This window comes from Camellia sinensis, chromosome 8, assembly GCF_055761805.1.
Source record: "Camellia sinensis isolate YWXY chromosome 8, ASM5576180v1, whole genome shotgun sequence".
NCBI lineage: Eukaryota > Viridiplantae > Streptophyta > Magnoliopsida > Ericales > Theaceae > Camellia > Camellia sinensis.
The window spans coordinates 73144946-73167087 of record NC_138968.1 but is presented as its reverse complement, the minus strand read 5'-3'; the positions used below and the strand labels follow the sequence as shown (position 1 = coordinate 73167087).

Here is a 22142-nt window from a genome sequence, read left to right as displayed (position 1 = left end):
GCCGACCAAAACTTTAGTCGGCAAAAGTTTTCTGCGACTAAATTTTTTAGTCGCCACTTTGGTCACCAATGAAGGGACGGGAAAATTAATTAGCGACAAAATTTTTTTAGTTAGGAAACTGGTCTATTTGTCGGCTAAATTTTCAATTGCTAAATATATATTTACTACAACTAAATCATTTTGTAGCTAGAACACTTTAGTCTTCAAAAGTGATATTTTCCCGACTAAATATGTTAGTCGCAAATTGTATCATTCTTCGACCAAGCATGTTAGTCGCCAAAAGTAACATTCCTCGACCAAATCTGTTAGTCAGCAAAAGTAATGTTTGCGTAACTAAAACTTTAGTTGGAAATAGACCTATTTGCGACCAAACCCTTTGGTCGCCAAAATTAATAATGTACCGACTAATTATTTAGTTGCCAAATGTATCCTTTTGCCTACTAACATTTTGGTCGCCAAATGTGAGTGGTCATACACCGACTAACAACTTTAGTCAGCAAAAGTATTACTTACCTTTCCTGACTAATCACTTGGTTGCCAAAAGAGAAAAAACAAAACCAATTTTTGGTCGCCAATTCAATTCTTTTTGTTTATCAAAATATAATAATCCATCAAATCCATTCAATATAACCTATAATTGGCAAGAATCATTCAAACCAACAAAATCTGCTGAACCACGAACATCCAACAAAATACATAAATCATCAAATCCTTAACATGTTTAATTGAAGTCATCAACTATTATAAGTTTTCATCCACAAGTAATTCCAAACTACATAATCGTCCAATTAAAAGTCATGTAATCTATATAATCATCCAAAAATATAACTAGTAGTCTATCCAAATATTTTCCATACACATCTATCCAAAAATACATAATCCTTCAAAAAATATAACAAGTGCCAACTAGTCCTGTACAATTCAGCTTCGTGCACGAATTCATCCATCTGTACCAAAGAAAAAGAGAAATAGTCAGGTAAATTTTTTTATGAAAATATTTGCACATCAAATGATTATTAAATTAGACAAAAAATGAAAAATGCCAATGGAAAGTAAAGGTAACATGAACAAATTAAATGACTATCAATACCATTTTGTAAATAAAACAACATTCATATGTATGTATCCAATCAACATTTCAATTCTATCAATATCATCATTTCCAATGTTGTTTGGCGTCTAGTTTTAATACCAACCGCATTAGCCTCATTCCCGGACTTTTTCATTTGTGGTCTTTACTCAAATAAGGCTTCTTTTTATTGTTCTTTACAGAAATGTATATTTTTGTTACTATTTCAGGAACTATTTCAAAAAGGTGGTGTTTTGTTGCTCTCACAAGTTTATTTAATCTAGGCCGATGTGACTGTGATGATCTCGGGATTGTTTGGGAGCTGTTTCAAATTTTCGCCCCCATACAGCCCGTTTTTGCCATTTTCTCTCACATTGTTTTGTCTAAATCTCTAACCGTGTCCTATGGATGCGCCACTTGCTCTCACAAGTTTTTTTAATCAAGGCGGAGGTGATCGTTATGATCTCTGGACGGTTTGGGGGCTGTTTCCAATTTTTGCTCCCAAACAGCCCATTTTTGCCTTTTTCTCACTTTTTTTTCTTCTAAATCTCTAACCGTGTGTCCTATCGATGCGCCGCTTGCTCTCACAAGTTTGTTTAATCTAGGCTGAGGTGACCATAATAATCTCGGGATGATTTTGGGGCAGTTTACAATTTTCGCCTCCAAACGGCCCGTTTTCGCCTTTTTCTCTCACAATTTTTTTTTGTCTAAATCTCTAACCGTATGTCCTATCGATGCATCGCTTGCTCTCACAAGTTTTTTTAATCTAGGCCAAGGTGACCATTATGATCTCGGGTTGTTTCCAATGTTCGCCCCCTAAACGGCCCGTTTTTGCCTTTTTCTCTTACATTTGTTTGTCTAAATCTCTAACCGTGCGTCCTATTGACATGCCATTTGCTCTCACAAGTTTGTTTAATCTATGCCGCTTACTCTCACAAGTTTGTTTAATCTAGGCTGAGCTGACCATAATGATCTTGGGACAATTTTGGGGCAGTTTCCAATTTTGGCCCCAAACGGCCCATTTTAGTCTTTTTCTCTCACATTTTTTTGTCTAAATCTCTAACCATGTGTCCTATCGATGCACCGCATACTCTCACAAGTTTTTTTAATCTAGGCTGAGGTGACCATTATGATCTTGGGGCTGTTTGGGGGCTGTTTCCAATGTTTGCCCCCAAACGGCCCGTTTTTGCCTTTTTCTCTCACATTTGTTTGTCTAAATCTCTAACTGTGCGTCCTATCAACATGCCACTTGCTCTCACAAGTTTGTTTAATCTATTCCGAGGTGACCATGATGATCTCGGAGCTGTTTCCATTTTTTGCCCCCAAACGGCTTATGTTCGCCTTTTTCTCAAATTTTTTTGTCCAAATCTCTAGGTATTGAATTTCTATTTGATTGATCAATGTGTGGTATTCCAAATCCTCAAAAAAAAAAAAAAAAATCAGGTGACCTCAGCCACCCTAAAAGGAAATAGATGTCTAGAAATATTCACTGATCTTGCAAAACAAGTCAATAAAGGCACATTGTATTTGTGATTCAAAGAACAAAAATCAATAAAAAAGAATATGTAGCACAGCACATCAGGTATCCAAACCAATGACACACAGATAGCCTCAGCAGTGAAACAAGAAGCCACATGGTTTCCCAATCTTGCATGTGGCTTAAAGTGGTCAATGTTTACTTCAAACCAAGTGTTGTTAACAAAGACTGTAACAAGAAAATTTTCCAGCAAGGATAGCTTAACAAGAAAGGAGACTGAAAACCAGAAATTTAAAACAGTTTATAAAATTAATATGTGACAATTCTATGATCAAAACCTATACAGCTTAAGAAACATCCTCAATTCGCTAATATTACCAAAGTGATAGATTAAAACTGTCACTCCAAACATCATAACAACAATTAACCAGCTATAATTGAGATTGCTCTCTTCAATTTGGATTTCCTACTACAATTTCCATATTGTTCCCTACCAAAAACAATTATTATTAGGATTAATCATGCTAACTATGTTTCTTCTGATCTCCAACCACAAATGTGTAAAAGTCAATTCTCTATTTTGATCACCAATATAACAGTGCTCAACTGAAAGTAAGCAAAACATGTCCTAGAAACTCTTACAGTGATCATATCCTAAAATGATTTTGGTGCCCATTCAGCCAAGCCCTGAAAGAGTAGATCCCTATGTTTTCCCAAGCACTCATCTAGAGTTGGACAAAGTTGGCTAAATGTGTATTCGGTGTCAGGAACAAGACTACTTGTTTACATAAGCAAATCATCCAAGAAGAGAATTACACCATATTAATTTATGCATCTATTAGTCATTCAATAATCAGTTACCAATGTCAAAAGGAACGAATTGCTAGAACCTTTTTCAAGATAATAACTTGAAATTGTTATAAGAGTGGGTGCTCGTAGCATTTTTTAGAATGTATTCAGTTCAATAAATAAGTAATTACCATCTCAATAACACCAAGGTAGCTGCTATGTATGCTTGGATCTTGCCCACTGGATTCATCAGCCATAAAAGCACAAACGTTCATTTCATATATAACAAGATCTTTCTGCAAAGAGAATAGTAAAGATTACAAAGAGACACTTAGGTAATTTGTAAAAATAATTAAGACACCCAACACAAAAATGTTCAATCATGCAACTCATAACTCATCATTAAAAATTTACCTACAATCTGTAATACGTCTACTTCTCCATTAGCTAGTAAACAAGCTATCAAGATTTGTGGACCATCATATGCAGATAAAACGTCAAGGGGTGGGAAGGGAAAGACAATTTCTTGTAATGAAGCAAACCAAGAGAGGGAAGGGAAAGACAGAATTTTGTAGCAGTAGGGGCTGTTTTGGGAAGGCTTTTAACCTTTGTTTTGGTCCTCAAACATCAAACACAAAAAAAAGAAAAGAAAAAAAGAAATCAATGGTCTATATTCATTGTGGGCGTGACCTACATCTCACTAACTTTAAATGTACACCACTTACTTTTAGGTTAAGATTCAAAATAATTTTTCATGGTTGATAGCATTTTTGTTCATTACCTTGGCCATCTACAAACACCAGTAATTATTGTATATGCAGATATGCAAAGCACAATGGATGTGTTTGGATATCAAGATATACGATTTGATTCACAATTTGACAACTACGATATATATATTATAAACACACACAAACAAACAAAGATATTAAGAAAATTTTCAAGTAAATTAATGGAATAACTAAAATCATAACATGATTGACTTCAGAAATGTGTAATAGGGGAAAATTGGATAATTCTCAACTGCTTTTGAAAATTGGAATCACACAAACAGTCCTTAATTTTTCAAGAGTCCTAAACCTCAAACTAACAAGGTAGCAATGGCTCATGTCCTAAACCTCAAAAACAGTCCTCAATTTTTCACAAGTATGGAATTATTCAAATAAAATGAAACCCATGAAAATGAAAGAAAGACACTCACATTTTCTTCATTTGGGCCTTTTTAGCATAGTATGTTTTAGCAAATATCTTACCCTTGATACCCAAAGATTGCTCAATTGAAATTGAAGCACAAAATTAGAACTTCCACACAAAATTTCATAAATATATAAATCAGAAGAGAGAAAAGTAGAGAAATTGAACCTTTTGAGCAAGCTGAGATCGCTTGTGAACCTTGCAAGCCTCTTTCTTGTGTTTGCGCTTGAAGTGATCATGGCGATAGCCATGTCTCTTCTTGTGAAGCTCTATGTAATCTCCTTGAGGCTTAACAAATCATTTATCAAACAAAAACAAAATCAAATCAATACATGTCCAATTGAGATCAATATCAAAAATATACAATTTCCAAACACATACACCCCAAACAAAAAAATAAAATAAAAAATAAAAATAATTTTAAGTTGATATGGGCCAAAAATGAGAAAGCCGACTAGAAGGCAATGAAAGAAGAAGAAAAACGGTAACATTAAATGTGGTGTATATACTTTGACTAGTCATCTTTGCTTCAAATTAAGCACCACCAAAATATAGCATCAATACTTGGTAAATAATTAAAACCAAATACATTGGTTTAATTCCGCATCTTCAAATAAGTTTAATTTTGATCAGTTTTAAATTTTTAGGTTAAGGATCAAATTGCACAATACCCAATTTAATGTAATTTGGGTTGGTTCCATTATACTAAAAATAAGTGAATCAATCAATAATAAATAATTCAGTCAAAAAAAAAGTCAACAATAAATAAATAAACAAAATAAATAAGTTTTTAACATTAAAACATAACACAAATAAACAATTAAATATTATTTAATATGAACCAACAATTGTGAATCGTATAGTGAAGTCCAACTCAAGTTTAAACATAACCAATATAAATTAAATTCAATAACACCACTAATAAAATAAATTTGAAGAACTGAACTCAACCTCTTTAGGTTAGTTGTGAATTTAGGCTTCTTTCTGTCCTTAACTTTTGGGAGAGTTAGCTCCAAAAAATTCCTCAACTCATCAGTCATATGGCCTAAAACCCAATAACAAAAAACAAACGCATTTATCAAATTATCATATGTACAAATTCCTTGGAGAGTTAGCTCCAAATAGTTCCTCAGCTAATCAGTAATATGCCCTAAAAGCCAATCACAACAACAGCAAAAAATGCATATATAAAATCATTATAACTCCAAAGATATTTCTTCTTTCTGCACCAAATCAGCTGAACCTCCTCATCGCAAATTAGCAATGTACCATCATGGATCAGGTACCAAATTAGCACCAAGCCAGCTCTGCAGTAGCTAAATTTTGTTATGAGTCTCTCTCTCTCTCTCTCTCTCTCTCTCTCTCTCTCTCTGATTGATATAGCTATCGATATTTGTAGTATGAGTCTAAACCAGTGGGCTAGAGGTGCAATTTCCTGTAGTGTGTTCCTAATGTCACCAAGGGAAAAAAGGCAAACCATAGCCAAATCCTGTTCACACCTACATGGTTGAGTTGGGACCAAAGTGTTACGTTTACAATTATGATCTCCATGAATTAGATATAGAGCAATAGAGATCAAAATGTTTAAAATTGACAAAAGATATCAAGCTTTAAGGATTGGATTAAGACAAATATCTCACCACAAGGAACCCAAATGCCAGAAACATGCTTCCTTTCCTTGCTTGAACACCCTTATAAACATTGTACACACTGCACAAGAACAGAACACCACGTAAGGCAAGGTTAATCTGATCATCACACAGGAACAATTAAGAAGATGAGCATGTAAATTTTTGCCAAAAAGAATATGAAGAACTACTTGCTTGAATGAGATCGTTGGAAGAACAGAAAAAGCTATCATTAGAAACAACATAGCTCTGTTTGTTGGGATTTCTGAAGTCAAAGAATAAATAGATAAACGAAAAATGAAAATAATAAAATAAAAGCAAGTCAATTTTCTAAAAATGTGCTTCGAAAATAGACAAGGGCAAAGCACATTAGGGCCAAGAAAATAGACAAGGCAGAGCTTGACTGGCCTTTAACAGAACTTCTAAATACATCCCAAAATCGAAGTGGAAAAAGCTGTATTTCACCTGACTATTGCCTCCAGACATCCATAACTCTCCAAGCACGAGAGGTTACAGATTCAATGACTACAATCAAACATTTAAAATCTAGGAAGGTTACCCTGACGAAAGAGCATCCAGTGAACCCAACCAGGGCATTCAGGTATAGCAACTCTGGATTGGAAGTTCTTATGCGACTCAACCTCTTTAGGCTACGATTTGGGGCTGGGTCGATTTACAAGTATGCGAATGGAAAAAGGTAGAGAGAGAGAGAGACAGAGAGAGGGCGAAAGACATACCTGGGATAATGCTCCAATGGTGGATCGAATCGACGGAGGTACGACGGTGCGACGATGTGATGACGGTGCGAGAGCGATCCTGGAAGGAGGAGAGGAGTGAGAGAGAGAGATTCACAGTGATCATTGAGACACACCAGCCTTCCAAAATAAAACGGTGACGTTGTGCAAAAAAAAAAAAAATTCCCTGACTAATAGCTTTGGTCGCCAAAAACAAGTAAAGTAACCTTTTCCCTACCAAAACATAGTTCCGTCACCAATTAATTTAGGAACCCTCTAAAAATTCAAATCCTCCCTCCAAAATTTTAATTACAATTGCCGACCAAACAATTTTGTCAGTAAAAGTCAGTTAAAGGCGACTAAATTTTTTTAGTAGCTAAGTAGACGTTTGGCATGGACTAAAAACATACAATTTTTTTTTTTTGCATACATACACTTATTTGGGTCATATCAATCAACATCTATCAACATCTCCTCTTTACTTTTCTACACATTTTTTTTATAATAAAAAGTCAAAAAGTGCACTTATTTAGAACATCTCAAACCACCCTTAAATATTGCCAACTAAATAATTTTAGTTACCAAAAATAAATATTTACCAACCAAATATTTGGTCGCCAAAGAGAAAAGCAAAAATTATGTTATTTGGTTGGCGACTAAATTATTTAGTAGACAAAAATTCTTATAACACGACTAAAAGTTCTTTTGTCACTGAAGATAAATTGTTACTTTAAGAGGTTGATTCTCAATTTTGTAAAGGGAAAAATTTATAGGAACAATATATTCTCATTTTCCACAAATCACTCTCGAAATTCAAGATTCAAGCACACAAAAAAAAAAAAAAAAAAACAATTTTAATTTTTCTAATTATTCCACTACCTTCAATTTCTGAAGCTCCTAAAACTTTTGCATAAATACACATATGTAAACAAATAAAATCCCTATACATATTCCCCACAATACAGAAATATATCTATATCTATATTTATATGTGTACACACAATTACAAGGGTTTCAAAAGTATAAAAGGGGTTTTGAAATACCCTAAATCTAGAACAAAAATCAAAACTCATTTACTCAATTCACAAAAATGAAAATTCTATAGCATCAAAAAAAAAAACAAAAAAAAAACCCTAGAGCAAGAGTAAAATGGGAAATAAAGGAATGAAGGGAGGGAGGGAGAGAGAGAGAGGCCTGAATGTCGATGGGACGCAAGGCAATGGTGAGCGACGGGGAGCGAGAGCAGGCGACTCTCTGTTTGGTGCTTGGTGTTTGGTTTATGTATCTCAATTGAGATATAGAGAAATAAGAAAGAATAATAATAATAATAATAATAATAATAAGTAAACATAAACTCAAATTGGGCAGTAAGTGTTCCCACCAAAAAAATTGAGTTTTATTGCCGACTAAATGTGTTTTGGTGACCAAAAATGTATATTTTCCAACCAAATGAGGTAGTCACCAAAGATTAAAAATGAAATTATACTAGATATTTGGCGACTAAATTTCTTTTAGTTGGCAAAAGTTAGTAAATGACGACTAAAATTTATTTAGTTGCTAAAAATAAATTTTTGGCTACCAAATTTTTGTTTTTTTCATTCGGTGACTAAATAAATTTCGTAGCCAAAACAAATTATATAGCGACTAAAATATTTATTTAGTCACTAAAAATAAATTTTTGCCGACCAAACTTTTGATCCCCATAGATAAAAAGTAAATTTTTATTTTCCAATCGGTGACTAAAAATATTTAGCAACCCAAACTAACTCTACAGCGACTAAAAAATTTTTTAGTCACAAATTGTGGCATTTTTACCGACTAAAAATTTTTTTAGTCGTCAATAATCAATATAATCCGACTGAAAAAAATTAGTAGCTAAATCTTGTATTTTTGCCAACTAATATAATTTTTGGTCGCCAATTCCACAACTTTTGGCGACTAAATTTTTTTTAGTTGCCAAATTTGGTCACCAAAACTGTTATTTCTTGTAGTGCATAATCATTTTATTTTTTTTTCATAAAAATAAAAAAGGTCAAAAAGTTTATCTCATGTCAACCGGGGTCTAATTAGCCGATAAAATTGATAACCGTTGAAATTGCTCAATTTGAAAACTTATTTTCCCTCGCATTATCACAAGAGAAGAAAAGGAAAGAAAAAACAGTTAAATTTGATTATTGTGGAAGAAACCAATTTTGGGGGATAGTTTTTTTTTAAAGAGTTTGAAAATTTATTTGGTTGTACATTTTGAAAATAGTTTTTGTATAATTTATAATTTTTATTTTTTTATTTTTTTTATAGATAGCAATGTATGAATCTACATTAAAAAAAATAAAAATAAATAATAATAATAATAATAATAATAATAATAATAATAATAATAATAATAATAAAATTCATCAAAGTTACTTAGAGAAGTGAAGTTCTTGAAAGTGAAGTAGCATTGACCTTGCATATATGTGTCGGCCGATATTGAAGTTCTAGAAAGTGAAGTAGCATAGCATTGACCTTGCACATACTGAAGCGTGAATTAGTATCCGACGTTGAGGTTCTAGAAAGTGGAGGCCTGAAGCTGAATTGTAGAGGCCTTATCCAGTTGATGAAGTTGTGTTGTCATATGCAAATGGATAAGAGGAGGAGAAACAGTCAAGATGAGATAATTAATCATTCATTTGATAAAACAATTAATTTAACAAAAATTTTAAAGTTCTAGAAATAATCACATAGATGAAATAAATCTAAATGATAAATTGATATCTTTAATGTGATTATTTGGTTTACATTGTTTTCTTAAAAATTGAGTTTTTTTTTTTTTTTCGTTTTTTTTTTTCATTTTTAGTAGGTATTTTTAATATTTTATTTAATTTTTAGATAATTTAATTTAAATACACTTAAAAAGTATAATATTTGTGATTTTTTTTTAAAAAAAATTAACAAATATAAAAAATACGAAAATTCAATATATTTTAGTATTTTATTGTATTCAATGAATTTTTTTAAAGATTTTTATATAAATTTTATACTTTTAAGTATATCAAGATTAAAGTGAATCAAAAAAGTTAAAAAAAAATGATTAAAATATTTTTAAAAAATCACTAAAAATACAAATTAAAAACTCATAAAACTATTTTAAAATTAAAAACCTAATAAATTTCTCCCACAAAAATATTAAGTCAATAATTTTTTATTGATAAGAATTCTCTCACTCATATTATAACGATGAATGCTTACCGGTAAAAAAATATTAACGAAATGCTTTTATGAGTGAAATTTGTGGGGATTTGGTACTGTCAAATTTTTAATTCCATGACCCTAAACACCTACAATCATGCTGAGCCGGCCTGGCTGAAACGAGAACATATCAACTAATTTTACCATTAAGGCCAAGTTCGGCATGTCACAAAAAAGATAAAAAGTCAAAAAATTACTTTAAAAAGTTAAAAAGTTATTATTATTTATCAAAAAAAATATTAAATAATTAATTTTACACACAAAATTACAACACATCCTCAGGTCGGTGCTACGTTGTGTAACAAAAATTGCACAGTTGGGGTGCAATTTTAACACGTTGTTGTTCTGCCCGTGGGGGCTATCACGGGTCCCGTTTTGATAATCTGAACCGTCAATGTGTAGAACTCGTCAAGTACTATATGTCTGTAAAAAAATCACATTGATCGGATATCGATAACTACATGATCAAATCAGTTTCGTATAAAAAAAATAAAGGTATTATAATTAACGGTTGGAAAAAAAACAAATCTGATCAGATAGCTATCGATATCCGATCAATGTAATTTTTTACAAGCATATAGTACTCGACGAGTTCTACACATTCAATGATTCAGATTATCAAAACAGGACCCGTGATGGCCCCCATGAGCTGAACAATATCATCTAGTGCAATGCCTAAAAAGTAGACAATTACTTCTTAGCATCTATTCCACCTTTGCAGACATGACAACCGTACAACTCACCCTCTAATCTTCTTCTACACACTAATTTATACAATTTTTTGATACACATTTTATCATAAAAAGTTAAAAAGTTAACCCAAACAACCATATTTTTTTTCTCAACTTTTTAGTTTAAAAAGTAAAAAAGTGCACTTATTTAAGACACTTCAAACAATTCCTAATTTTCATATTTGTTTTGATTTTTTTATTGATGTGATGATTTTTCCGCCAGCTACCTAGGTTGATGTTTGATTGATGTGATTAATGAACAAATTATAAATAATTGTAATTCAGCGGTAAATTTCCAAAATAAATTGTAAATTAATGGTAAAATTTATCAATTTTAATAATTAAAATCATAAATATTTTTATAAGTTTTTGTAATTTTTTTGGTTTTACCATTGATTTACAATTTATCATAGAAAACCGAATAAATATAGGAGAATTTTTTTTCAGCTCCCTAATAATACTAATTTAGAGGATAAAGTACACCCAAAAAATAGTGATGCATCAGGTCCTTGGACAACTTGGCGCGCGTTTTTAATTATTTTTGTGGACCAAAATACCCTTGCCGAAATCAACACAGAAACGAAACTCATTCCGACGTTTGAGTTCCATTCCAACCATCCAACATCTTCACGAACAGCAGAACAGCAAAATTAGGGTTTCAACATTATCTTCACCATCGACATTAGAGCTTCATTCTCTTCTGCAAAAATCATTCCCATTCCTTCCTCACAAATTTCTCTGACCTTCGTTAGAGCTTCGTTTTCACTGTTCATCGTGATCTCAGTCCATCTTCGTCACGTCGCATCTTCATCTCAAGCCATATCAGCTCGTCATTCAAGTTTCATCCTAACTCTGGTAAGTTTTTCTGCAATACAACTAGATTTTCTCTGGAAACAAAGTTAATAGCATTTTATATTAACCTTCCATAAATTAGGGTTTCAATTTTGTAATAAAAAGCTACCTGAATTTGGCAATAGTTATTTCTGTGTGTTTTGAACTTATTCTTGAACATGTTTGTGTGATTTTATCTATAAATTTCTCTGGCATTTGAATTTCTCTGATTTTTGCTTGATGTATGTTTCTTCTTTCAATTTTCTCTGGCATCTTCATTTTGAAAAAAGCAATTTTCTATGTTTTTATCTTATTCTTGAACATGTTTCTGTAATTTTGTCTATAAATTTCCCTGCTCTGTAAATTTCTCTGTAATATGTATTTTTAATTGGAATATCTATCTTTCTCTGGAATGTCTATTACTCTCTTGCCTCTGTCAAAGTTTCTCTGGCATTTATAATTTTCTCTGACCACAACACACCACTTTCCTCCCTTGTGTGTCTCTATCATGGTTAATTTTCTCTGGTTGTGTATGTAAATTTCTCTAGCATTTTAATATTATGAGTTGAAATTTTCTCTGGAATTAAAATTTCCTCAAGAATGTGTATTTTTCTCTGGTATGTTTATTTTGTTCAATTCTTGGTTTCAATTTGGTGTAATTTTCAGTGGCATGTTTACATTACTTTGTGTATTTTATATTGCTAATTGTGGAATGGAAATTTTCTTTGGCTTGCCATGTTTACTTTTCTCTGCCATTCATTTTCTCTGGTATGTTTACTTCTATATGTAATTTTAACAATAATTGAAAATTTCTCTCCCATGTTTATGATGCTTTGTTGATTTTCTCTGACATTTCATTTTTAATGTCCAATTTTCTCTGGCATGTCCAATTTTCTGTAATTTTCCCTTATCTGTAATTTTCTCTCACATTTCCAATTTTCTCTTACCTGCAATTTTCTCCCTTATCTGTAATTTTCTCTGACATGTCCAATTTTCTCTGGGATTTAATGTTGACATTTTTATGTTTTAATCATTGTCTAGAAATGGCAAAACGTAAAAGCAACGAAACACCAAGCAAAAAACAGAAGCTCTCTCAGTCTTCTTATGGACTAAGATAAAAAACTAGCAGCAAAAACACTGGAAACACCAACTAAGACAGAACAACTCACTCAGTTTTCTCATGATCTAAGATCAAAAACCAGCAGCAAAACACCACAAACTCCTCAACAAAACACACAAGTCCAAGGTGATGAGGCAACTAGCATCCAGATGAGTACCCCAACTTCAAAAGACTCAAGCTCAAGGGGGAAAAAACCTGTTAAACTCCACAGAAAGAGAGCTCACTACACCATTCAATTCCGATCCAACCTCTCATCTGTTGTCTCCTTTTTTCAAACACTTAAATTCAATTCAAAACAACTTGTAGAGCTTCAAAAGGCCCCATTTTAGTATTTGATCCAAGCTCTAACTAGTGGAAGGATGGACCCAAAGAAAACTAGGAAATCCGACGATGATGTAGTTGCCATAATCAAATGTTACAATGAAAAAACAAAATCATTCACAGTTGGTAAGAAGAACCTGACCTTCACAACAAATGACATGACCTTGATTTTTGGTTTGGAAGGAGGTAAAGGAGCCATGTCATTAAGATACTCTAAAAAGCCAAAATCTGCATTCCTAAGGAGAAGATTCCAAAAGGACACAAGGCTCACTGGTCTTGTTCTTAAAAACGCCTTGGTCAAAGCAATGAAAGGCAAGCAACCAACAGACTTCAAAGATGTAGCAATCATTGTTACATTGTACTTGTGCCTCACCCTATTTTTTGCAACAAGTGGGAATTCAATAGGGTGGGTTTTTATACAGTATGTGGAACTTCTTGAATCAATGAAACAGTATGATTGGCTAGAAGCAATCACATCAACATTGATTGATTCTATCATGGCATTGCACAAAACTACAGAAAAAGTTACGAGGTGTGTCATTGCATTGCCGGTAAGTATAATATCCATTCAAATTTGCAGTTATCATACTTACAAATTTGTGCATTTAGAAAATTTTATTTACTTTAATTTTCATCACAGTATTGGCTATGTGAACATGCAACTATCATTGACTCAGAACACGGTAACACAACTAACTTCCCAAGATGTGCGAAGTGGAAGCTACAAACCTTGACGAAACAGCTGCAGAAGACATCAGCCCACTCTCTTGCACCTCGACTGGTTAGATTCCCATTGCTCCTGAAATCTCAGTGAAATTTCAAAATTTCTCTGACCACTACTTTGTTTCCTTCCTTGTGCATTGATTGATTAAGATCAATTTTCTCTGAACTATCAATTTATGTTTTCTTCTTTGGTACCAATTGGTTTATTTCTGCATTGTCATCAATTTTCTCTGCAATCCAAATTTCTCTGACCACAATTGTAACACATCAATTTGCCTTGCATCTTTGATAAACACTGTTTATTTCTGCTATTCTAATGAATTTTCTCTAGAATCCAAATTTCGCTGACACAATTATAGTCAAACATTAACTTATATGCCTTGATTGATTTTCTCTGATATCTAAATTATGTTGCTCGTTTCATAATTTTCTCTGCCTTATAAAATTAACTCCTTGTCTGTAATTTTCTCTAGCCCATACAATTTTCTCTGAAGTTTGTTTCCCATTAGTATCATTTAGATGAATTTTATTTTCCTTATTTGAATTTTTTCTCTCAGTGAGTTTTGTAACATTTCTCTAATAAAAGAGCCTCCTATTACAGATAGATAACAAGCAGCTAGTCAAAAACCCATCAGAGGAGTTCTGTCTTGGTAAAAAGACAAAGAAAGAATCAAAAAAAGCAATTGTCAAATTCAAGGAGACATTACAAGATTCATCTGAAGGTCAAGCAATTGTCAAATTCAATGAAGAAGCAGAAGGCAACATAGAAGAATACGAAGCCAGCAATGGACAAAAAGCTCAAGCAAACAGTGGAGAAGAAGAAGCCAGAGAAGAAAGTGAAAGCAGTGGAGAAGACGAAGCTAGAGAAGAAAGTAAAGAAATAGAGGCAGAAGACAAAGAACAGAATGAATAGAAAGAAGAAGACAGTGAAGAAGAAGATGAACAGCAAGAAGAAAACGAGGAAAGTGATGAAGAAGAACGTAATGAGCCGGTGGACCAACAACGTGATAGCATTTTCTGGCTCAACAATGCATCAGCCTCAAGAATTTGAGGAATCAAAGGATGCCCAAATTGCTGATCTACGTCAAAGACTGAAGGCACTTTCTCAATCTAAACAAGAAGAAGACAAAAATTGGATGGAATTACTTGCTGAAAAGGATATTTCAATAAGAACCCTGGCATCACTTAACTCAGAACTTCAAGAAAAAGAAAGCACAATCTAAATGAAACTAAGGATGTTGGAGGTTGAAAAAGAAGATAATATGAAAACAATTCAACAATCGAGGAATTCAAATTCGGAGCTTGAAACAGAAAATGCTAAATTACATGAACAAGTTCAAGAACTGTCAATCCAACTAGCAACACAACTATACAGAACACCAACACAACTTCAACCACAAGGTCAGTAAAAATCTTGAGCCACAAAAAGTTATGTCCTTGTGTCAGCATAACTCAGAGAAATTTCTACTTATTATAATTTTCTGTCATTAGTAATTTTCTCTGGAAGTTATATTTCTCTGGACACATTAGTTTCTGCCGCTTATTTCTATTGATTTCTACTGCTCATTTTATTTTCTCTGTCTATTTTCTTATTCCATTTTTGGGGCTTGTTTGATTTTCACTGTGTCTAGTTGGAATCCAAGTTGAACAACAACCAACAACCCAACAAGAAGAAATGGCACACAAAGAACAACCGAAACAAAAAACGAAAGTCTATGGTAACTGGAAAATATTGAATCACATAAATTTACATATTGAAATATCATCTGTTACTTCAGAGAAATTTCACTTTTACTAATATTTTTACTGTCTACAGTCGAAAAAGATCCGACGTCACTGATCAAAAATTTAAAGGCAAAAGAGAGGAAGGAAAAGCAGCACAATCCAGAATTTCAATATCCCAAAGTTGCGGAAGTGACTAGAGCTTCAAAACAACCTGCAAAGCAAGCTGAGCAAAGCACGAAGGACAAAGAAGTGCTTGATGCTGATGTGTACATCTTGCCTCAACCTATAAACATCAGAAAATCTTGGGTCTTTCCACAAACTCTTCCGATTTCAAGATTGATAAAAGATCACGTAAAAGATATGTTGCAGCACATATCAAATGTGTCTGGACTTGAGTAAGTACAACAAACAAAATAGAAGATAACAAATAACAACTTACAAACTTATATTGCATTAACAACAATTAAATCCCTTCTTTGTCATCTTGTAGGGCTTTAATTTGGACAAGTGAGTTGAACCTCATTACCTTCGAAGACATTGGAAACCTAATAAAGTAAAAAGAAATTGCCAACAATGTAAGTCTTTCCCTTTTATCAAAATTTCTCTGCAATGTTCCATCAGCCTTTATAAAACAATATTACAATTACAAATCATATTTTTCAGGTCATTGATGGTGCCTGTTTGGTGCAGCTTAAAAGCTGCTTATTTCAGCTTTCAGCTTAATTTAAGCTATTTTGATGTGTTTGGTTTAGTTTATAACTTATAGCTTATAACTTTTTGGAAGTCAGAAATCAGCTTATTCTTTGAGTGGGGCAGGAGATACTTAATTTATAAGTCAGAAATTAGTTTTTGTTCATAGTTATAAGCTATAAGCTGTTTAGGCATAAGCTATAAGCACTTTCCCACAGCTCTACCAAACAGGGCGATGGTTATGGAGAGATACTTTTGGCTGACCAAATGAGAGAAAGACAACAACCAACCTCATTTTTTTTTTCACATCCATGAGCTTAGTATGCTACTACTATTTTATTTGATTTTCTCTGGAATTTACTTACTACTTTCTCTTCTTAAGATACTTCTTGGATTTTCTCTGAACACAAAATTTCATCAAGATGACAGAAAATCAATCTTTTCGAGTGTCCTTATTTGACAAGCATATTGAAACAGCATGGAGGAACTATAGGTTCCTTCATTTCCCAATAAATACTGGAGGTAATGAGAAGTCCACAACTGGAAATCACTGGACCTTGCTTCTCCTCGACAAACAAGACAATTTATGGAGGTTTGACAACTCACTGAGGCCAATGAGGGATGATGCAGAAGACAAATATGTTAAAGATGCAAAACAATTGGTAACGAGTGCAAATTTCTCTGATCCATCATAATCTTTATGTGATGATAATTTTCATACAATCCCATTGATTTGTCTGTAAATTTCTCTGTTATTTAAAAATTATTTTTTTGCAGCAAGAATATGTGAAGAATTTTTGAAAGCTTGCCTTGAAAGAGACGCTCAATCACATCCCTCTTTCAAATTGATAAACTCACAAAATACAAGTTACGACTTTGAGTATGTCAACAATGCTCCACAATAAGAAAATGATTCGTAAGTTTTATACATCTATAAATAAGATATTTTGATTTGCATGTTTCTTAAAACTAATCATACCTATAATTTGTATGCAGTCTGGATTGTGGCCTCTTTGTCTGCTATGTAATGAAACAATATAGCAAGAATGAACCTATCAGCTCCAAATTGTCCACACAAGAGATCAGGTTGATGAGGGCAAAACTCATAGAGAGATTTGTGACCGAAGTTGGCTGATCATGGACTGAACCAATTGAAATACCTCCAGAAGAACCAAACATGTAATAGTGAAACTAGTGAAAGGAAGACAATGTACATAGCCAGACAGAGAAAATTGTCTCACATATATGTATATATCCATACAGTATTAACAATTCAGTTTTTTGTTGACACATTGAAGGAATAATGATGCTTGACTTATCCATATACATCCTTTCTTGACTAATGTAAATTTCATTTTTTTTTTATTTCGACTAATGTAAATTTCATACCTATCGATGGTTAAATATATATATATTTTTTTATTGTGATTGTCAACACAATCCACACAAAGAAAATTGTTTGTAGAAATTTCTCTGGTATGATATTACCAGAAATTCACAAAGAAATTTAACTTGTATCGTCCCAAGGGGATGCCTATATGATCATGTAATCTGTAATGTTTTGTATTGGTACAAAACAATCATCAAACTCAACAAAACACAAAGCACACAGTAATTTTATCTGCTACTGGAAAATTTCACTGGATGAATTTGAAATTTCAAAACACAATGCCCAGATAATTTTCTCTGATAGTGGAAAATTTTTCCGGATGAAATTGATGGATTTGAATGGTGACACAAAATGGAATCTCTGAGTTGTGAATTTCTCTGGGTTGGTGAGGAAAATTTCTCTGGCTTTGAGAAAAATTTCTAAGTTGAAGTCATTCTAGATAAATTCTTCCCTGGTCCAGAGAAATTCTCAACTCAGAGAAATTTCAAAAGAGCTTAATTTTGTTTCTTGGTTGTACTAACTGCAATAAGTTTGTGTATGCTCTGTCTAGTGTGCACATTTCTTGAAATGACTGATATGAAGTTACCAGAAATTCACAGAGAAATTTAACTTGTATCATGCCAAAGAAGGTGCCTATATGATCATACAATCTATAATGCACTGTGTTAGTACAAAACAATTATCAAATTCAAAAAACACAATCCATACAGTACTTTTATCTGCCATTGTCAAATTTATGGATGAATTTAAAGCTTCAAAACACATTACACAGAATTTTCTCTGCCATAGAAAATTTCTCTAGATGAATTTGACAGGTATTACAAACCCACTGCCTATAGTATATATCAACAAACACAATACACACTTTAACTGATATTGCAAAAATTTCTCTGGATGAATTTGATTGATATTATTATATACACTGTCTAAAAAATACATTTCACAAAACAAAATACACAAACTAATCATCAAATGTATTATTCAATCAATAAAATGTATTATCCTCAACTATTTAACAAAGGTTCCTTGCATGTTCTCTTATTATGGTGACCAATACTCTCACACCGACTACACTTAATCACCCTTTTAAACTCTCCAGTAGAAGCAATTCTGTTCTTCTTCGGCCTCTTAGCTGGTCTCTTGCTCAATGGAGGTAAAATCATAGCATCTTCAATGCTACATAGAGGTTTTTCAACAGTTGGAACTGGGCCAATCGAAAACGAGTACGCTTGACGATACATATCAACATGAAAAATGGTTCAACAAATGAATTCAAATTCCTTCCACTCCTAAAAATTGCAGCAACAACATGTTGACATGGATACCCATTTATTTCCCATTTTCAACACGAACAAGTTCTCCACCCAAGATCAACCATAACCGAAGGAAAACAATGCACTTCAAAGACATTATCAGATGATAAACTCACATTCCATGTCCTCCCATCCAAAAAATACTTCTCCAATACACTATCCATACGAGGACACAGAACTTTATTCTATTTACTAGAGAGCAGCCTCCTATCAGACCTCATATTCATAATTTGCAACCGTATCATGTCCACCAAAATTGTTATTGGCAAGTGCCGAGCTTCTCGTATCCATGAATTGAATGACTCAGCAACATTTGAATACATCTCATCATAACGTTTCCTCGCAAAATATGCATCACTCCAATTTTCATATGGTAAACTTCTCAAGAAAACAATCACAATGTCTCCTCCCTTACTTTTAATTCATTTAACTTGAAATGAAATGAGCCTTTGTTGGCGCATATGCACATTCTGAAAACTTGGACACAATCGTCTCTTTAACCAAATTTGTGTTTCCACATGACAACTTATCCCTCAAATTTCTCTTTAAATGTTCAAGACAAAATCCATGAAAGCAGTTAGGGAAAAACCTAGCAATTCCCTCCACAATTCCACAATGTCGATCTGATATGAAACTTATCACCCTTTCTGATCCCAATACTCCACATAAATGTTCAAGAAGCCAACACCAATTATCTTTATTCTTAGCATCAACAACAGCAAAAGCTACAGGAAAAAAACCTACAAAACAAATAGGAACAAGCATATCAGATATACACATGTAGAGAAAATTAGAACAATAAACAACTAGAGAAACTTGACACTGCCAACATCCAGAGAAAATTCACTTAGTGCCCAACTCCAGAGAAAATTCACACATTGGCAACATCCAGAGAAAATTGACTTAGTGACCAACTACAGAGAAAATTCACACAATCATAATATCCAAAGAAAATTCACTTAGTGACCACCTACAGATACAATTCACACAATGACAACATCCAGAGAAAATTCACACATTGACCAAAATCCAGTGAAAATCCACACAGTGGCCAAAACCAGAGAAAATTCAAAATGTCAGAGAAAAATCACATTCACTCAATTCCTACATGTATGAAAAATTCACATAGTTAGATAAAATTATATATATTTACAATTACCTTCATTTCCATCTTTCCCCGTTGCAACAAGCATAACTTCTTTGTATCGTCCTTTCAAAGATGTTCCATCAAGAAAAAGCAATGATCGACAATATTTGAAACCAGCAATGCATGCATGAAAAGCCACAAACACTCTTTTGAAACGCTTGTTATCTTCAAAATCTAACTCAAAACGACTACCTGGATTGTTTTTCAATGCCTCATCAAAATACCACCGTAATTGATCAAATGACAAACAAGAATCCCCATATGTACTACATTTTGCTTTTTCAACATCCAACCAACCACAGTTATAACTGATTGAGACCCCATACTTGTCTTTCATTTCTTTTACAACATCCACTGGACGAGTTAAAGGTTTTGCACTTACCTCTTCAAGTATCAGCCCAGAAACTAAGCTGAAAGTCATCATCGAATGTTCACTCGTACGAACCGCCACACCTCACGTTTGTTCATTATTCAAAGTCCTTATGTAGAAGAACCTATTTATTTTTTCAATAGAAGTATGTACACGCCACATACATCCCCTTGATTCCTTATATGCACATTCTGCCGTAACCCTCAGCTTGTCATTTTTAACATACGTAAACTGAAAACCAACCTCAATAGCATACTTGCATAAAAAAGTACGAAACTCAACCACACCACCCTCAAACTTTTGTCCAACACTCGTAATATTATTCCGCCAACCAGCAGACAATAACGCTTTTTCTTGGTGAGAACAAAACTTAGAGAGTGAATTCCTTTCAATATCCACCAGCCTGTCACACTCACCATCCACAACATCTACCCAATTAGACCCCACTTCATCCTCTTCATCAAAAGTACTACATCTAGTAACTGAAACATCAACTATATCAACACCGCGTGCACAAACAACCCTCAACATATTCAGAAAATAAATATTATTTCGAACCATACAATTCGGATGGCCCAAAATAGAATATGAAATACACATAGTCTCAGGTTTCAATTTCTCCCATGTTTTACACAAAATGCCAACCAATTCCTCAAAATTCAATTCGCATGAAACATTAATGACAATAGTCTCATTCCCATATTTGCACAGCAACAACACTGCACTGTCCATTGAAACTGAAACAAAAAACAAGAAAAATAATTTGTTTAACATAGAAACACTTCACAAGAACAACATAAAAGTCCAGAGAAATTTCTAAAAATTATAATTTTTTCTGAACTTAAAATTAAAGTCCAAAGACATCTACAAACTGATATTCACCTTCAAGATGATAAAAAACAAAATCACAGGAACTTAATGAATCACAGAGAAATTTACTGCTAACTATTAAACACAATCATAGAAAAAAATCACACAGAATATCCGTTATGAAATTATAGACTTCTCTGTGATTTTCACCTCACTACAAGCTAACAATTTTCTATGCGTCATTCTGTAATATTGCACTCATAGAAAAATCCAGAGAAATTTACAAACTTATATACACCTTCAAGATAACAAAAAACACTGCATTGTCCATCTAAACTGAAAGAAAAAACACAAAAAATAACTTTTGCTTAGAGAAACAAAAACTTCTATTCATCTTCTACAAACATATAATTTTCTCTGAACTACAAACTGAAAGTGAGTAACAAACTTACAATTTTCTCTGAACTACAAATACAAGTCCAGAGAAATTTATGAACTTACATTCACTTTCTCATATTTTATCTGCATTAGAAACTTCTAATAATATGTCCATATGCACTTATGATTTTCTCTGGACTACACAAACAAAAGTGCAGAAAATGAAATTTCTCTGGTTTGAAAAAACATAGAACAAAACTTATCATTGATCAGCATGCTGATAAAAAACAGAGCACGAAAAATGAACTCTAAACATCAAAATCACCTACATTGTCAACACTATTTGAAATTGATCAAAAAACGAAGAATGAAAAATTAACTCCAAAAATAAAAATCAACTCTATCAAGCTAGCCTCTCTCTAAACAAAAATTCAAAACAAAAATCAAAATCCATGTGGAATCTAAATAAAAAAC

The 22142-nt window shown here is 33.0% G+C and overlaps 1 protein-coding gene across 3 annotated transcripts; it reads right to left on the bottom strand.

The window, feature by feature from the left end:
• Positions 1-720: 720 nt before the first annotated feature.
• Positions 721-7132, bottom strand: LOC114274764 (uncharacterized). 3 transcript variants are annotated; one of them, XR_003633510.2, is made up of 6 exons: positions 6895-7077; positions 6170-6239; positions 5481-5574; positions 4698-4817; positions 3527-3631; positions 721-947 (listed from the first exon to the last, which is right to left on the bottom strand). XR_003633510.2 is itself a non-coding variant. In XM_082882841.1 (6 exons), the coding sequence occupies exons 3-6, from the start codon at positions 6194-6196 to the stop codon at positions 837-839; spliced, it is 363 nt and encodes a 120-aa protein (XP_082738967.1). In that variant the 5' UTR covers positions 6197-6239; positions 6349-6422; positions 6895-7012; the 3' UTR covers positions 721-836. The 3 variants fall into 3 exon arrangements, 2 of the variants coding, with proteins under 2 accessions (XP_082738967.1, XP_082738966.1); XM_082882841.1 differs by lacking the exon at positions 5481-5574 and adding an exon at positions 6349-6422 and having other exon boundaries at positions 6895-7012; XM_082882840.1 differs by lacking the exon at positions 5481-5574 and having other exon boundaries at positions 6895-7132.
• Between the last annotated feature and the right edge of the window lie 15010 nt (positions 7133-22142).